The sequence below is a fragment of the Mus caroli genome, chromosome 12 (genome assembly GCF_900094665.2).
Source record: "Mus caroli chromosome 12, CAROLI_EIJ_v1.1, whole genome shotgun sequence".
NCBI lineage: Eukaryota > Metazoa > Chordata > Mammalia > Rodentia > Muridae > Mus > Mus caroli.
Window position 1 is genome coordinate 96,473,624 of NC_034581.1, and position 13,149 is coordinate 96,486,772.

At 46.8% G+C, this 13,149-nt stretch overlaps 1 protein-coding gene across 2 annotated transcripts in view; it reads right to left on the bottom strand.

Moving 5' to 3' along the window:
* Positions 1-10,972, bottom strand: part of Fbln5 (fibulin 5) — a 68,658-nt gene extending 57,686 nt beyond the window's left edge. The window contains exons 1-4 of one of the 2 annotated variants that reach the window (XM_021178950.2): positions 10,577-10,972; positions 6,373-6,427; positions 3,992-4,043; positions 1,539-1,793 (exon numbers count right to left, since the gene is read on the bottom strand). In XM_021178950.2, coding sequence (XP_021034609.1) covers positions 1,539-1,793; positions 3,992-4,043; positions 6,373-6,427; positions 10,577-10,593 — 379 coding nt within the window. In that variant the 5' untranslated portion in view covers positions 10,594-10,972. Of the gene's footprint in view, positions 1-1,538; positions 1,794-3,991; positions 4,044-6,372; positions 6,428-10,075; positions 10,368-10,576 lie in introns of those variants that run through there. The other variant, XM_029484933.1, reaches the window with a different exon arrangement.
* Positions 10,973-13,149: the final 2,177 nt, after the last annotated feature.

Sequence of the window (13,149 nt, forward strand, 5' to 3'; positions counted from 1 at the left end):
CACACACACACACACACACACACACACACACATACACACTACATCTTATTTGGTACCATTATTTTCTACTAGATGGGAGCAGTTGGCTGGTCTCATATCCTACCTGCGAAATGACCTAGCTTGCTGGGGTTCACGTTCACTTTTCCAAAAAATCAGAGGTTGTAGCTAAAGAGCATCCAAGAAGTTCCTTCTGGTTACAATATGCCTATTGTTCTGCTACGTGTCGTAAGGAAGCATGATGCTGTCCTCTCCCGCAAAGCTCAGAAGCATGAGGCTTGACTGGGTCCATATTTCCCCTTGGCATGTTCTTAGTTAAGGTAAATCTAAGTCAGCATATGCATATGTGCCCCAACATACACACCAGGTCTTTGAGACCAGTAATCATGAAGCATTATGAGCTCAGGTATATATTCAATTTTCCCTGTAGTGTTGAAGGGCATATATTTGCATACTGTTTGAATATTTTAAGTGTAAACACACGCTCATTCACATGAACATACTTATATATTATAATCAGCACTGTCTCTATCTGTCGGTTACAGACCGATATGTCAGAGCCCTGAAACCCACAAAAATCTTATTAACTAGACTGATGGCCATGGAAAGGAAATGTTAGAATTTCAATTCAAATTTATTTTTTATTACATTCTTTTAAGTTTCCTATTTCTTATGTGTGCTTTATATTCCTCAACCCACATGAGTATAACAGGATACATGTGTCATGTATAAATATGCCTATGGTAGGGATCTAAGTCTAAAAGGATTTGGCAGAGGGGATACACAGTCAAAAGAGCTTGAGCTTCACTGTCCATCTCTCTTCGAAGTAACCCTCTAAAGCTGGAGACACTTCAGGAATTTAGTCCAACTACTACCAAAGGACTGGGCAGGGCCCCAGGCAGCTCTTCTCCAAGGCAGCACTGGCCAATAGAACCTGAAGCTCTGTAGGGTACCGCTAATTCCCTTGGGGCTTATGATATAATGATGCCTACTTTCTCCCCCAGAGTCCCCATCAGCAAGGCCCCTTTAAGAACACTGGCTCCCACCTAAGAAGCCCACTTTCCTTATCAGATCTTGGGTTGGCTCTCAAGGCTTTTCTGCAGCAATACTCAATCCATTCAATACATAGAAACAGAGCACTGGCCCTGAGTCTGATTAGATGCATTGGTTATTTAGTTGAGAAAACATGAGGTTGATCACCAATGAGATCCATGGGATGGATGGATGGATGGATGGATGGATGGATGGGTAGATGGATGGATGGTGGATGGATGATAGATAGATAGATAGATAGATAGATAGATAGATAGATGATGGATGGATTGATCAAATGACAGAAAGAAAGAACTGGCTTTCTAGATAATTCAGAAGAGGACCCAGAAATATATCTAGAATAAAACATTATATCATTTGTAGACAGCAGACCACTGTCTGATTGACATATTTCATGGTAGGTATCTCCATTTGGGAGCACATATTAGATTCTGACAGCACTCTTGAGAAAGTCCACTATGTGAGAGGACAGTTACTGGGCTACTCACCCACACACTGGTTGCCTTCATCCATCTGATACCCAAAGCGGCAGACAAGAGGCCTTGAAATCGTAGGGTAGTTGGAAGCTGGTACTGGTGGGGCCGCTGCTGGATATGGGCCTGAGTAGGATGTAGAGTAAGGATTTGAGTAAGGCCCTCGATACACTGGGTTGGTTCGAGGGATGCACAAATACCCGCCATTCTGGTTGACACACATCATGTCCCCACGACAAGCCTCAGGGATGGTCCGGCATTCATCAATATCTGCAGAAGCCACAGAAAGGACAAATTTCAGTGGTCTCTTCATGACACTGGGCATGCGTACATTGAAGCAGAGCAGACTGATGGGAATGACCCTCTAACATTTCACCTGGCTCACTGCAGTCTGATGCTCCCCAATATTAGCCAAGTTTACTCCAAGTGACCTGGGTTGCCAAACATTAGCTCTTTAAGCCCTCTTATCACAAATGACCCCACCCTCAGAAACCTGCACTATTGCTGACTTCATATTTTTCTTTAAAGAATACCACATTTGAAACCTGGGCAAATGTATTCCTTAACATTTAGGAATATAGCAAATTTAAAAAAAAACCCTTATTTACATAAGGAAAGCAACAGTAAAAATAAATAGATGGGAGTGTCTGTGAGTACAAAAGCCTGCCACGTACTCACTCTCCTGTGCATTTCTTATACTCTGAAAACATGAGATCAGAACCACTTCTATTCAAAGTAATAGCTGGGCAAGAAAGAAAAAGACCTTTACACCCAGAAAGACAAGGCTTGGCTCATAGTTAGTTACTTGCTGAGAAAGCAGAGCAATTGCTTTCAAGCTGGCTCACACAGTGCCAGCAAAACAAGACTGTGTCTAGCCCTGCTGGAGATCAGCTCATATTGGAAGGAGAGTGGTGGTCTGTCTAGAAAAATCAGCCTTGTCAGGGTGGAGTCAAGAGAGGTTCCAACTCTGGCTCCAGTGGGCAGCAGACCTGGCTTTGGGAGTTGGGCCCTGCCACCAGCTCTTGCTCTGTGTGGAACTGGAGACTGGGGAGGGATGCCTGGACCTGGGCAGCTCGCCCATCATGTCATCTGAGAAATGCATGCCAGCTCCCAGCTTGGGAACTGCGAATGCTGTAGTTCAGAGTGCAATGGTCTTTTCTCTAGTGGAACACATGGGCTGGAAAAGAAGCCACGTCCCTCTTTACCCTGTAGTGCATCCTTGAACCAAAGAGTTTTGTACTGTAAATCCAAGCATGAGTCCGAGTCTTCAAGGTTTAATTCATTCTTTTCAACCAACTCTCTCCCTTCTTAGTCTCAGTTGATGTGACTCGGGACAGAAACATGATTTGACCTAAATTAAATCTAATTAAGAATTTAGCTATTCCCACATTGGGAACATTGCCCCCAATGTGGGGCAGCCAAGCCTTATCCCCTCCACGTGCCCTACTACCCTCGGCATCCCATGGCACCCCTGATCCTTGTCTATGCTGTTCCTCCCACTGTGGTTGAGATCTTCAGGATCCTAGCCATCCTTCAATATCCAACTCAAACTGGGCCTGACTCTTGGCTGAATCTGGACATAAAGCTTCCCTCTCTTCTCTGCCTTTTCAGGGCCCACTGAAGTTATCTCCACTCGACCATGACCTTATTCCACCAACTTGTCACAGCATCCACTGTGTCTAAGTTTTTCTCCACTAGATGGCATGCTGTGAGAATGTCCTTCAGAGGACTTCCTCATCCCTGGAACCTGGGAAGCCTTTAGGTCTCAGGGCTGATTCCATTCAGGTTACCAATCAGCTGGCTTTAAGATGGGAGCATCCATCCTAGGTTATGCTATGGGACACCCAGTGTAGTTGGGTGAGTGGTTGAAAATAGAAAAGGTAGGAGACTTAGAGGAATTACAATGTAAGAAGGGACCGATAATTGTGAATGTCACAGGCTACCAACCAAGGGGTGAACACAGTTTCTAGAAGCTTGGGAGGGCCTCGCCAAACAACCAGCAAGGATGGAGGACCTACAACCTATAACTTCAGGAGGGTGGATCCCAAAAACTTCTCCCGTGAGAAGAAAAGATGCTCTCTCTCTTTGAACCCCAGAGAAACACAGCCTAGCCAATATTCTGCTATTAGCCTGGTAGACAGGTGTTGGGCCAGAGAGCTCTGGGGTCTGAAATGAGCAACATTTAAGCTACTATTCTTATGGAACCTTGTGGAGGCAGTGCTAGGGAACAGATCCAACAGAAATGCTTGTTGAGGAGAGAGGTGATTCTTTGACCCTGATCAGCACTTAGCACAAAGAACATAAGCAACAAGGGTCTCATTGGCTTGGTCATCCCACCTCTGTGTTCTTCCATGGAGAAGGTAAATGAAGCTTCAACGACACTGAGCCACGGCTATGGCAGAAACATCCTAGCAATTGAGCTATCGCCAAATGACCCCACCTAAAAAAGGACCGTCAGCATCACATACCTAGACACTGTCCTGACTGGCGGTCCAGGTCAAAGCCGTTTGTGCACTGTTGCTGTAGAAGAGAGAGAAGAAACAGGTCAGGTCACTTGCCTAGCATTCTTTGTCACTATAAAAGCATCGCAGAGCATTTGGGAAGTGGAGTAAAGTAGGGGTGGGGGCTAGGGGGGATGTAACACCCCCATGTGGGATAGGTTTCTATTTGGAAAAGTTTTCTTACAATCATTGCACACTTAGTGTTTGTTTTGTTTTGTTTTTGTAACACCCTACACCAGTGCCTCATGACCCACAGTGTCAGGACTTATGGGTTTTGCCATGCCCACGTGATGAGGAGCAATAAAAGCCACAGTGCAACAGCCCCACTTCCAAGGAAGGAGACTCCCCAGCTCTATCCATCTCCCCTTCACAGACCCCCAAACAAATGCTTCAATCCCTATGAAATGTCGCCCCTGCTCTCAGTTGTATTCATAAAGCAAAAGCTACACAGCAGATGTGGCCCATTTTCTAAGCAAAGGAGATGGGATTTTTTCCTTCATTTCAATGTCAGCAAGGCAGTGACACATTTTGGCAATTGGTGACAGTTGTGATTTTTACATGTAACCTGAGCTATAACTGTACATGCAGGGTTGTTTTTTGTTTAATCTGGTTAAATTTTGTTTTGTCATCAAGAGAAAAATCTCACTGTGTAGTCCAAGCTGGCCTGGAACTTGTCTTCCCGCCCCTGTTTCCTAAGTGCTGTGAACTTTTGTGTTTTTGGCCATGGGCTGAGCCATCTCTCCAGCCTTGACTGTGAACTTTTAAAAACCTGATCTGGGAACAATGTGAGAGCCCCTTGTGGTGCCTGGAGGCTGACACAGGAATGAGTTCAGTGTCTAGGATTGTGGTACACCTGTCACCAGGCCCCTCCTCCAGCCTCAAGGCCAGACTTCCCTGAGCCATGGGGTGATTTGTGAGCCTGGCCTGTGCTACTGCTGAGAGTTCCAAGCCTTAGAGCCTCAGGACAAAGGACCCAGAAGAACCAGGAGTCTATACCACAGAACCCAGGAGATCAGGTTTCAGTCCTGTTCTCGACCTCAGTGCTGGGGCAGAATGGGCTCAAGCCACTTGTTTACCTGGTTTCTAATTCTCACTAGAGTCCTTACTTCTCCTCATCCTTCCCTTTGCCTCAGTTTCTCTATCTATAAAATGGGGTACTGTTACTTACTTTTAAGTAGTTACAAAGAGGAACTATGTTACTATAAATGCCTATACTAATTACCTTTATCTATGACCACTATCTGCTTCAGGACTAGATGTTTTTGTCTATAACTCTTGGGACTAGATTACAGGATGCCAAGGTCCCTCTGAGATCTAAAATTCTTATACATTCCTCTCAAATCCTTCCTGTCTCCAATGGCCTGAGTGTGTCTAATGGCCTTTGGATGTACTTCACAGTTCTTCCCCCTGTTTCACCCCAGCATAGTTTTCTCTAACTTATAGCCTTGTGCATGATGGGCAGGCGCCTACCCTTCCTCACCTGCAGCCCTCAGCCTTACTCAGAAATGAGGCTGTCTTTATTTTCTCTCCATGAGAAGGGCCACACAGAAGGGCCTCTCTGAGCCATCTAGAACAGTGTTTCTCCGCCTTTGTAATGATGCGACCCTTTAATAAAGTTCCTCATATTGTAGTGACCCCCAACCATAAAATTACTTCATTGCTACTTCATAACTATAATTTTGCCACTGGTGTGTATTGTGATGGGTTGTTCAGCCCTACCCACAAAGGGATCAGAACTGGTTGCAATCCACAGGTTGAGAACCACCACTCTAGAGGAACCCTACCATATTACTCGGGGCTGACACACCTAGCACAACCCTCCCTATAGCTTTAGAAATGAGATGCTGCAACTGCTCTCAGACCCTTGTCTTGAATTCAACTTCATTGCTCCTTGCACACTCCTCCCAGGGGAAGGGATACCGCACCCCCCCCCCATCTCCAGGTAACCAACCTTCTCCTTCCTACCTCTTTCACTGGGCATTGTATAGGTGGAAACACACACTGACCTAGCTGTGGGTGCCTTTTGCAAGCATCCTGGGTTGGGGGGGAGGGGGGTGGAGAACACCCTGACCAGAAACACCACATTGAACTACCATGTAAGTTAGTGAGTTTCCCTGAGGGACACCCAGGTTTGGAGCCAGGATGCTGAGATCCAATTCCAACCTTGCCACTTGAAACCTATATCACCCTGGGCCAGCCTCCATCTCTTAGAGCCTTAGCTATGATATGTTTGTATGGAGGGTAGTAAGTGAGTACCTCCCATTCCCGTAACCCTGGGACCCTAAAATGCATGGCTGGACACTCTCCCCTCGCTTTGTGACATGCTTCTGGACAACTTGAGGCCTTACCTGTGCATTCCCAGGATGTGGAAGCCAGAGTGCCAAGATGGTAACAGTGAGTATCCTGTGGGCAGTGAAAATCAGAGTGAGTGCCAAGAGATGCTCATGTCCAGGAAACCTGGACCTCCTGCTACCTGACATTTAGTTGGTGGTTTTACCATATGCTTGCAAGCGAATAGGGCACACTCAGCAGAGCCCAAGAGCGCTTCCAGCCCTCTACTCTAACCCCACAAGAGGCAGCCTCCTAACACTTGCTTCATGTGTTGGGATAGTAAGTTAGGTCACATGCTTTGCTGCTTAGGGACAAAAATCCAAAGACCCACAGTCTGTGGCATCAACCAGTTGTCTTGGTCTTTTATCATTCTGCACAGAGACCACCTGAGTTAAACATTATTCAGACCTGACTGCAGAGCCAAGAGCCTCTGTGTCTTCAATCCACGAAAGCAAGAATGTGAGAGGCTCTGTGTTTGCAGGAAGTCACTTAACCAGAACGTGGAGCCCTCAGTCCACACGTGTGAGAACCTGGGCTTGAATGGTCCAAGAACCCAGGGTCCACCCTAGCATGTGGTTCGTGAGAACTGCCATCCCAGGGGATGGAAGTCTGAGGAGCCAGTGTGAGAAAGGCAGTGGGTAACAGCAGGAAATGCCTTAACACCCTGGCCCAGCCAACGTGGCCACCCACAAGCAAGTAAACATCTTTGCCTGTGGGTAATTTGGTTCTTTGCTGTGGCCAACGTTTTGTCTGGTGAAACTGTGGTCACCAGTATGCTTTAAAACTGCGAAGTCCATCCTCACATCCATTAAGATGGCTATTTGTGAGGCATGCATGGACCTGTGTGTTGACACGTGTTGGAGCATGTGTGTAAGTGCATATTTACACGTCTGTGTATTCCTATGGGGGCCAGGGGTTGGCATCAAGTATCTTCCTCAGTCATTCTTTACCTTATACATTGAAGCAGGGTCACTCACTTGTACCCAGAGCAAGCAAACACTCATACACATAAAATAAATTCTTAATCTTAGAAAAATGCAAGACAGAAAACAACAGGTCTAGGAAGAATGTAGAGAGATCACAGCTCCGGTGCATTACTGATGGGGAGGTAAAACTGGTGCAGCTGTGTGGTGTCCTCACCTGCGATCCAGCAGACCCACTCCAGAGTGCATTCCCCGGAGAACTGAGTCAAAGACTAGACATAAGTATATATGCATAGGCATGCTCATAGCAGCATTTTTTTTACGATAACCAAAAGGTGGGTACAATCCAAATGTTCGTGTATGAATAGCTAAACAAAATGTGCCCCCTCCTCTCTCTCTCTCTCTCTCTCTCTCTCTCTCTCTCTCTCTCTCTCTCACACACACACACACACACACACACACACACACCAACAATATTATTCAGACTTAAACTCAAAAGTTGGACACGATACAATGTGGAAAGCTAGGCACATTGCTATGTGCTTGTAATCCTAGCTGCTCCAAAAGGTTAAAGTGCAAAGGTCACTAGAACTCAGGAGTTCAAAGTCAGCCTGGTAATAAAGTAGAAAGAGAGAACCAACTTTTGAATGTTGTCCTCTGACCACCATAGTGGACAGCAACGCATGCCCCCTCCCAAGTCAATAAATAAATGTAATTAAAATAAAAAAAAAAGAGCAACAGCATTGGTGATCCACGGGGTGTCATAGTGAGATGAGTGACACACACACAAACACATAGATTTCAACTTATATCAGGTACCCCAGAGTTTTCAGACCCAGAAAGAAAAGTGGTGGTTCTGGGGGTTGTGAGCTTCTGGGGCAGGGAGGGGGTGTTTAACAGGTACAGGTACAGAATTTCTGTAATTTTTTTTTTTTTGGTGACTTGGGTACATTTTTGGGTTTTTTGGGTTTTTTGGGTTTTTTGGGTTTTTCTTTTTCGAAACAAGGTCTCATTCTGTAGCCCAGGCTAACCTGCAACTTACAATATAGCCCAGGCTATCCTCAGACTTGTGGCAATTGTACCTCAGCTTCCTGAGTACTGGGATTCCAAGACAGACATTTTAGCCAACCTTTTTGCTTTGCTTTGTTTTGTTTTGTTGTTTTATTTAAGACAGGGTCTCATGTAGTCCAGGCTAGCCTCAAACTAGCAAATTTAGCTCAGAACTCTTGATTCTCCTGCCTCTATCCCTCAAATGCTGGGGTTACAGGTGTGCACCATACACCATGGAGTATGGTACAAGAAGCTGTTTTGCAGGTTAAAGAGGCATGGAGCCTAGTTATGTAGCCAAATGGGCATATGTAACACTACTGACCTGGGCACCTAAAGCAGGGAAGATGGAAGACAAGGTGAAGTCTGTGCTGATGATCCAGTCTGTAACCACACTCTCCGGTTACTAGCATGTATCCAAGCAACTCCAGCTTGCAGCCTAGATACTGGGCAGGAGAGCCACAGAGCTGTGACCCAGCTGCCATCCACCTGAGCTGGCTGCTTTGTGGCATGGGCCAGGAGTGTAGATTTGCCTTGATAAGAATGTCAAGAGTCAACAGAGGAAGCTTCCTGAAGGGGGTGATCTTGACTGTTTCTCAGCATGGCTATGAGCCTGGGGACCTGGTTGGAGCCCGAGGCTTATCATTACCCACCCAGCACCATGACTCTGTAGTCCCCGCCTTTTCAGAATGAGTGCTCAGGAGATTCCAGGCTCATTCACATCCCTGACCCACAGCGCAGGAGAAATAGCAGTAGGTATGTAGAGGACACAGAGGTAAGGTGGCACCCAGGCACCCAGACAAAACTGAGCCCGATGTGGTGCTGGAGTCCCAGATCCAATCCTGAGTAGACAGGTTTCCATTTCATCTAACTTGCCTATGTGAGCCAGGTTCTCCAACACTGGAGACAGCTCTGACCTTATAAAGTGCAGAGCCAAATCCCTGGGCTTTTTTGATATTTGCAAGAGCCAGACTTTATATCTGGAAGGAATAAGAGAACAATAACAAATTTATTTTCCAGTCTGTAGATTATGAATTTCAATGTTTTCCTGTTTCTTCTCATGAAGTTTCCTTTCAGGTGGTTATAAAATCCCGTCTCGTTTATGTTGGAGACGGAGCAGCTTGACTGTATGCAGTACAGTTTGAGAGAGACTAGAAAAGGCATGCTAACCCTACCGGCTTCTCCCCCTACCCCACTCCCCATTCCTTTTGGCGAAAGCCAGCCCAGGGCTGGCCAGCTCCAAGCCCAGCCTCCTGGAAGAGCTATGGCTGGGTCCTGGGGGCCAAATAATCTCTAGGCTAACAGAGAAGCTTTCCAGGAAGAAATCGTACCAAAATTGAAGTATAATTAATACTGGAGAGGAGAAACTGTGTCTCAAACCTTTTCTTTTGAATCTGGGTCCACCATCCTAAATAGGAGGAGGAGGAAGAGGAGGAGGAGGAGGAAGAGGAGGAGGAGGAGGACAGAACCTCCAACTGTCTGTCAGTGACAGACATTGCTGGTCAGAGATGTGGAATGATAATATTAACTATGGCTTACCATAATGAGGCTCGGTTTGTATTCGCATGCGTGCACCCTTCCCACATGCAAACACACAGAGAGAAAGTGTGTAGATCTATGCAGGGCAGCTATATTTTCAAGAGACACTGGAGAAAGGGAGAACAGATGTCATCCTTAAACTTCCTCAAGGCTCAAGGATTACTTGACTGGAATTGCAATTTCCGCAAAGAACAGCAAAACATTTGCTTACATGCGTCTCTGTCTGCAGAGTCCACTGTTCATTGGCTCGAAACTTCTAGGTCCCATTCCCTCTGTAAATCACACACATAGAGCAAACGCAGACAGAAGTGTCCGGAGACTTCTGCTTGTCTCACAGCCGTCGCAGCAAAGCAATTGCTGGTGCCGTAGTCAGCAGTCTCCCAAATTTAAAAAACATGTAGTGTGATATTTTATAAACTGCGCACAACGTTGCTGCCCTTTCCAAAAAGAAAGAGAAATGACCTAGAGAGGTTGTCTGCTGCCTCTCTCGAGATGCTGACTCCTGACGCTGTTAGAAAAATCCCCACTCCCAAACGAAGAGTTTGAGATGGGCGCAGCTTTTTGTAATTAACAGGGTCATTGCATCACTAGCTAAAAGTCTTTTCCAGTGCCCTGACACAGGCGGAATCTCAGCCATAGCTATTTTCCACCCATCAGGTCTGGAGTTAGGTTTCTCAAGCCTGGAGACAGTTCCTGGCGCCTTCCAACCTACCTTTTTAATCCTGGCATATCCAAGATGCGCGGGAGGAGAAGCGACGCGAGGAAGGCAGGCTCTGCGGTGGGACTGGGGCGGCTTGGTTCCGGAGGGGCCGAGCGGGCAGCGCGGAGGGCCGGGACAGTGCCGGGTGCTGGGAGCCACTGCAGAGCCCTCGCCGCCGGCACCTGGTTTCGCTTAACCCCCTTCAGTAATTCAGCATTAAGCCAATTGGAGGAGGAATGTTAAAAATGAACACTTCATTTTCTAAGTATGTTAAACAATGCAAATGGGGCCTCGGTCTGGACACAGCTGGTTCAGATTACAGCGCTCACCAACTGGCTAGACTCCTCACAACAATCTTGGGGCGTCTGCCAGGGCCAAGTGCTCGGCGCTGGGAGGGGAGCCCGGCAGAGCGCGGAGCTGGGGGGCGCCCGGCCTCCCCGGGGCGGAGCGGGGCGCGTGCGAGGGGGCGTGTCATCAGGCCCTGTGGCAGCACGAACTTGAACTCACACCAAGGCGGCTTCACGGACGAAAGACGCGTGAGCAATTGGGAACCCGAGGCTTAAATCACGGGCTGGAACAAGCGTGGTACCCCTAAGCAAGGATGTGGGGGTAAGGGCGGATCAGGAAGAGCAAGCAATGGCTGAGAACTCTCCTTGGCCGCCCTCACCTCATTATCCTTGGCTTGTTGTTGTTGTTGTTGCTGCTGCTGCTGTTGCTGTTTTTGGCCTTCAAAGTAGAAAGGTGATTTGTAAAAGTCAACAGCGAAAAGCCTAAGAATGGTGGGCTACACTTGGGCCCTGGAAGCCCCGCCCCACTCCCTTCCGTTTCATAGCTCTGGAGCTCCCTATCAAGTGCAAAAGTGCCAAAGACACCGCTCTCCAAAAGACACAACAACCAGACTGCTACACCGCAAGACCTTCCTTGCCTGGACCTTCTCTTGGACCCTCAACTGCCAGACCTACAGGGGCAGAGTTCCCCTCCCTCACTATGCCTCTGTACAGTAGAAACTGGTTCCGTTTCCTTGGAGGGGTGACTTCCCCACTGCCACATGGCTCTCAGAGATGCCAGCGAGTCTCTGAAGCCTACATCCTATCCTTTTCTAACACTGTTTTAAGGAAACGGACTCCTACTCTAAAATCTCGTTAGGCTGAACTAGAGCAGCCGGACTGCTGTTGATTCTGTTGAAGCTCAGAGTTCAACTGACCTGATTTATTTACTATGGGTGTATGAAATGTCTAAGAATAAACTACATTTAGGTTCATCTCCTTCATGAGATAGTACCTCCCGTCCATTGTTCTAGTAGCTAGGATTATAAAACTCCTTCAGGTCCACCAGTTCTGCACTAAAGGGGCGAAATAAAGAGAATTTCAGATTGGGAAATAAATGAGAGTAACCCATCAAAATAGCTAGACCTCTAAGCGTGCACCCTGGCCAGCTGCTCTGTCTAAAGCTCAAAGTCGGCAGTGACTGGGAGGGAGTACAAAGGAACCTCTCAAGTACCCGATGTAATTGCTGACCAAGGCGCTTCGTACAGTAGGTAACACAGACTTGAGTTTCATGATGTTGTGCTATAACATACTTTAAAATCCTGAAGAGGCTCCTCACACACTGATTTTGCAGGCTTTCTAATATATTTTTATAGTTCTAATAGAATCTTGGTAGTCACATAGACCAATTTATTAGATTAATATAAAAACTATGATTGTAGGGGCTGGAGAGATGGCTAAGAGCATTGGCTGCTCTTGCTGAGGACCTGGGTTCAAATTCCCAGCACCCATGAGATGGCTCAAACCTGCTGATAACTTCAGTTCCAGGGGATCTGATTCCCTCTTCTGACACACATGCAGGCAAAATACCCATATACATAAAATTAAAACTTTTTAAAAAAAAAAACTTTAAAAATAGAAATAAATAAATAAATGTCTAGAACTTTGTAAAAGTACAATCATGGAAAGAAAAAGTAAATGAGACCAAATCCATAAGTGGGTTGTACATCAACCAAACCTTAAGTGGGTTGTACATCAGGTACCCTGGTGGGAAGGACTGGAGGAGCTAAGGGGGATTGCAACCCCACAGGAAGAACAACATCAGCTGGCTGGACCACCCAGTGCTCCCAGAGACTAAACCACCAACCAAGGAGTGTACAGGGAGGGATCCGTGGCTCCAGATACATAGGTAGCAGAGGATGGTCTTATCTGGCATCAATGGGAAGAGAAGTCCTTGGTCCTGTGGAGGTTTGATGCCCCAGTGTAGGGGGATGCTGGAGGGGTGAGGAGGGAGAGGATGGGGGGGAGCACCCTCATAGAGGCAAGGGGGAGGGAGAAGAGGGAGGTTGTAGGATGGGGGACTTGTGGAGGGGTAACCGGGAAGTGGGATATCATTTGAGATGTAAACAAATGGAAGAGAAGTGGGTTGTGGAGCTATCTGTGAAGCATGCTGTTAGTGCATTAGTGTTGTTAATCTCTCCCTGCACACAGTTTATAAGTTAACAGTGTCGTGGGTGTATAAGGACAGGCTCGGTACTGACTTTGGTGTCAAGCCTCCACTTTATCCTCAGTGTGTAAGTGATTGCTTGAACATGCTAG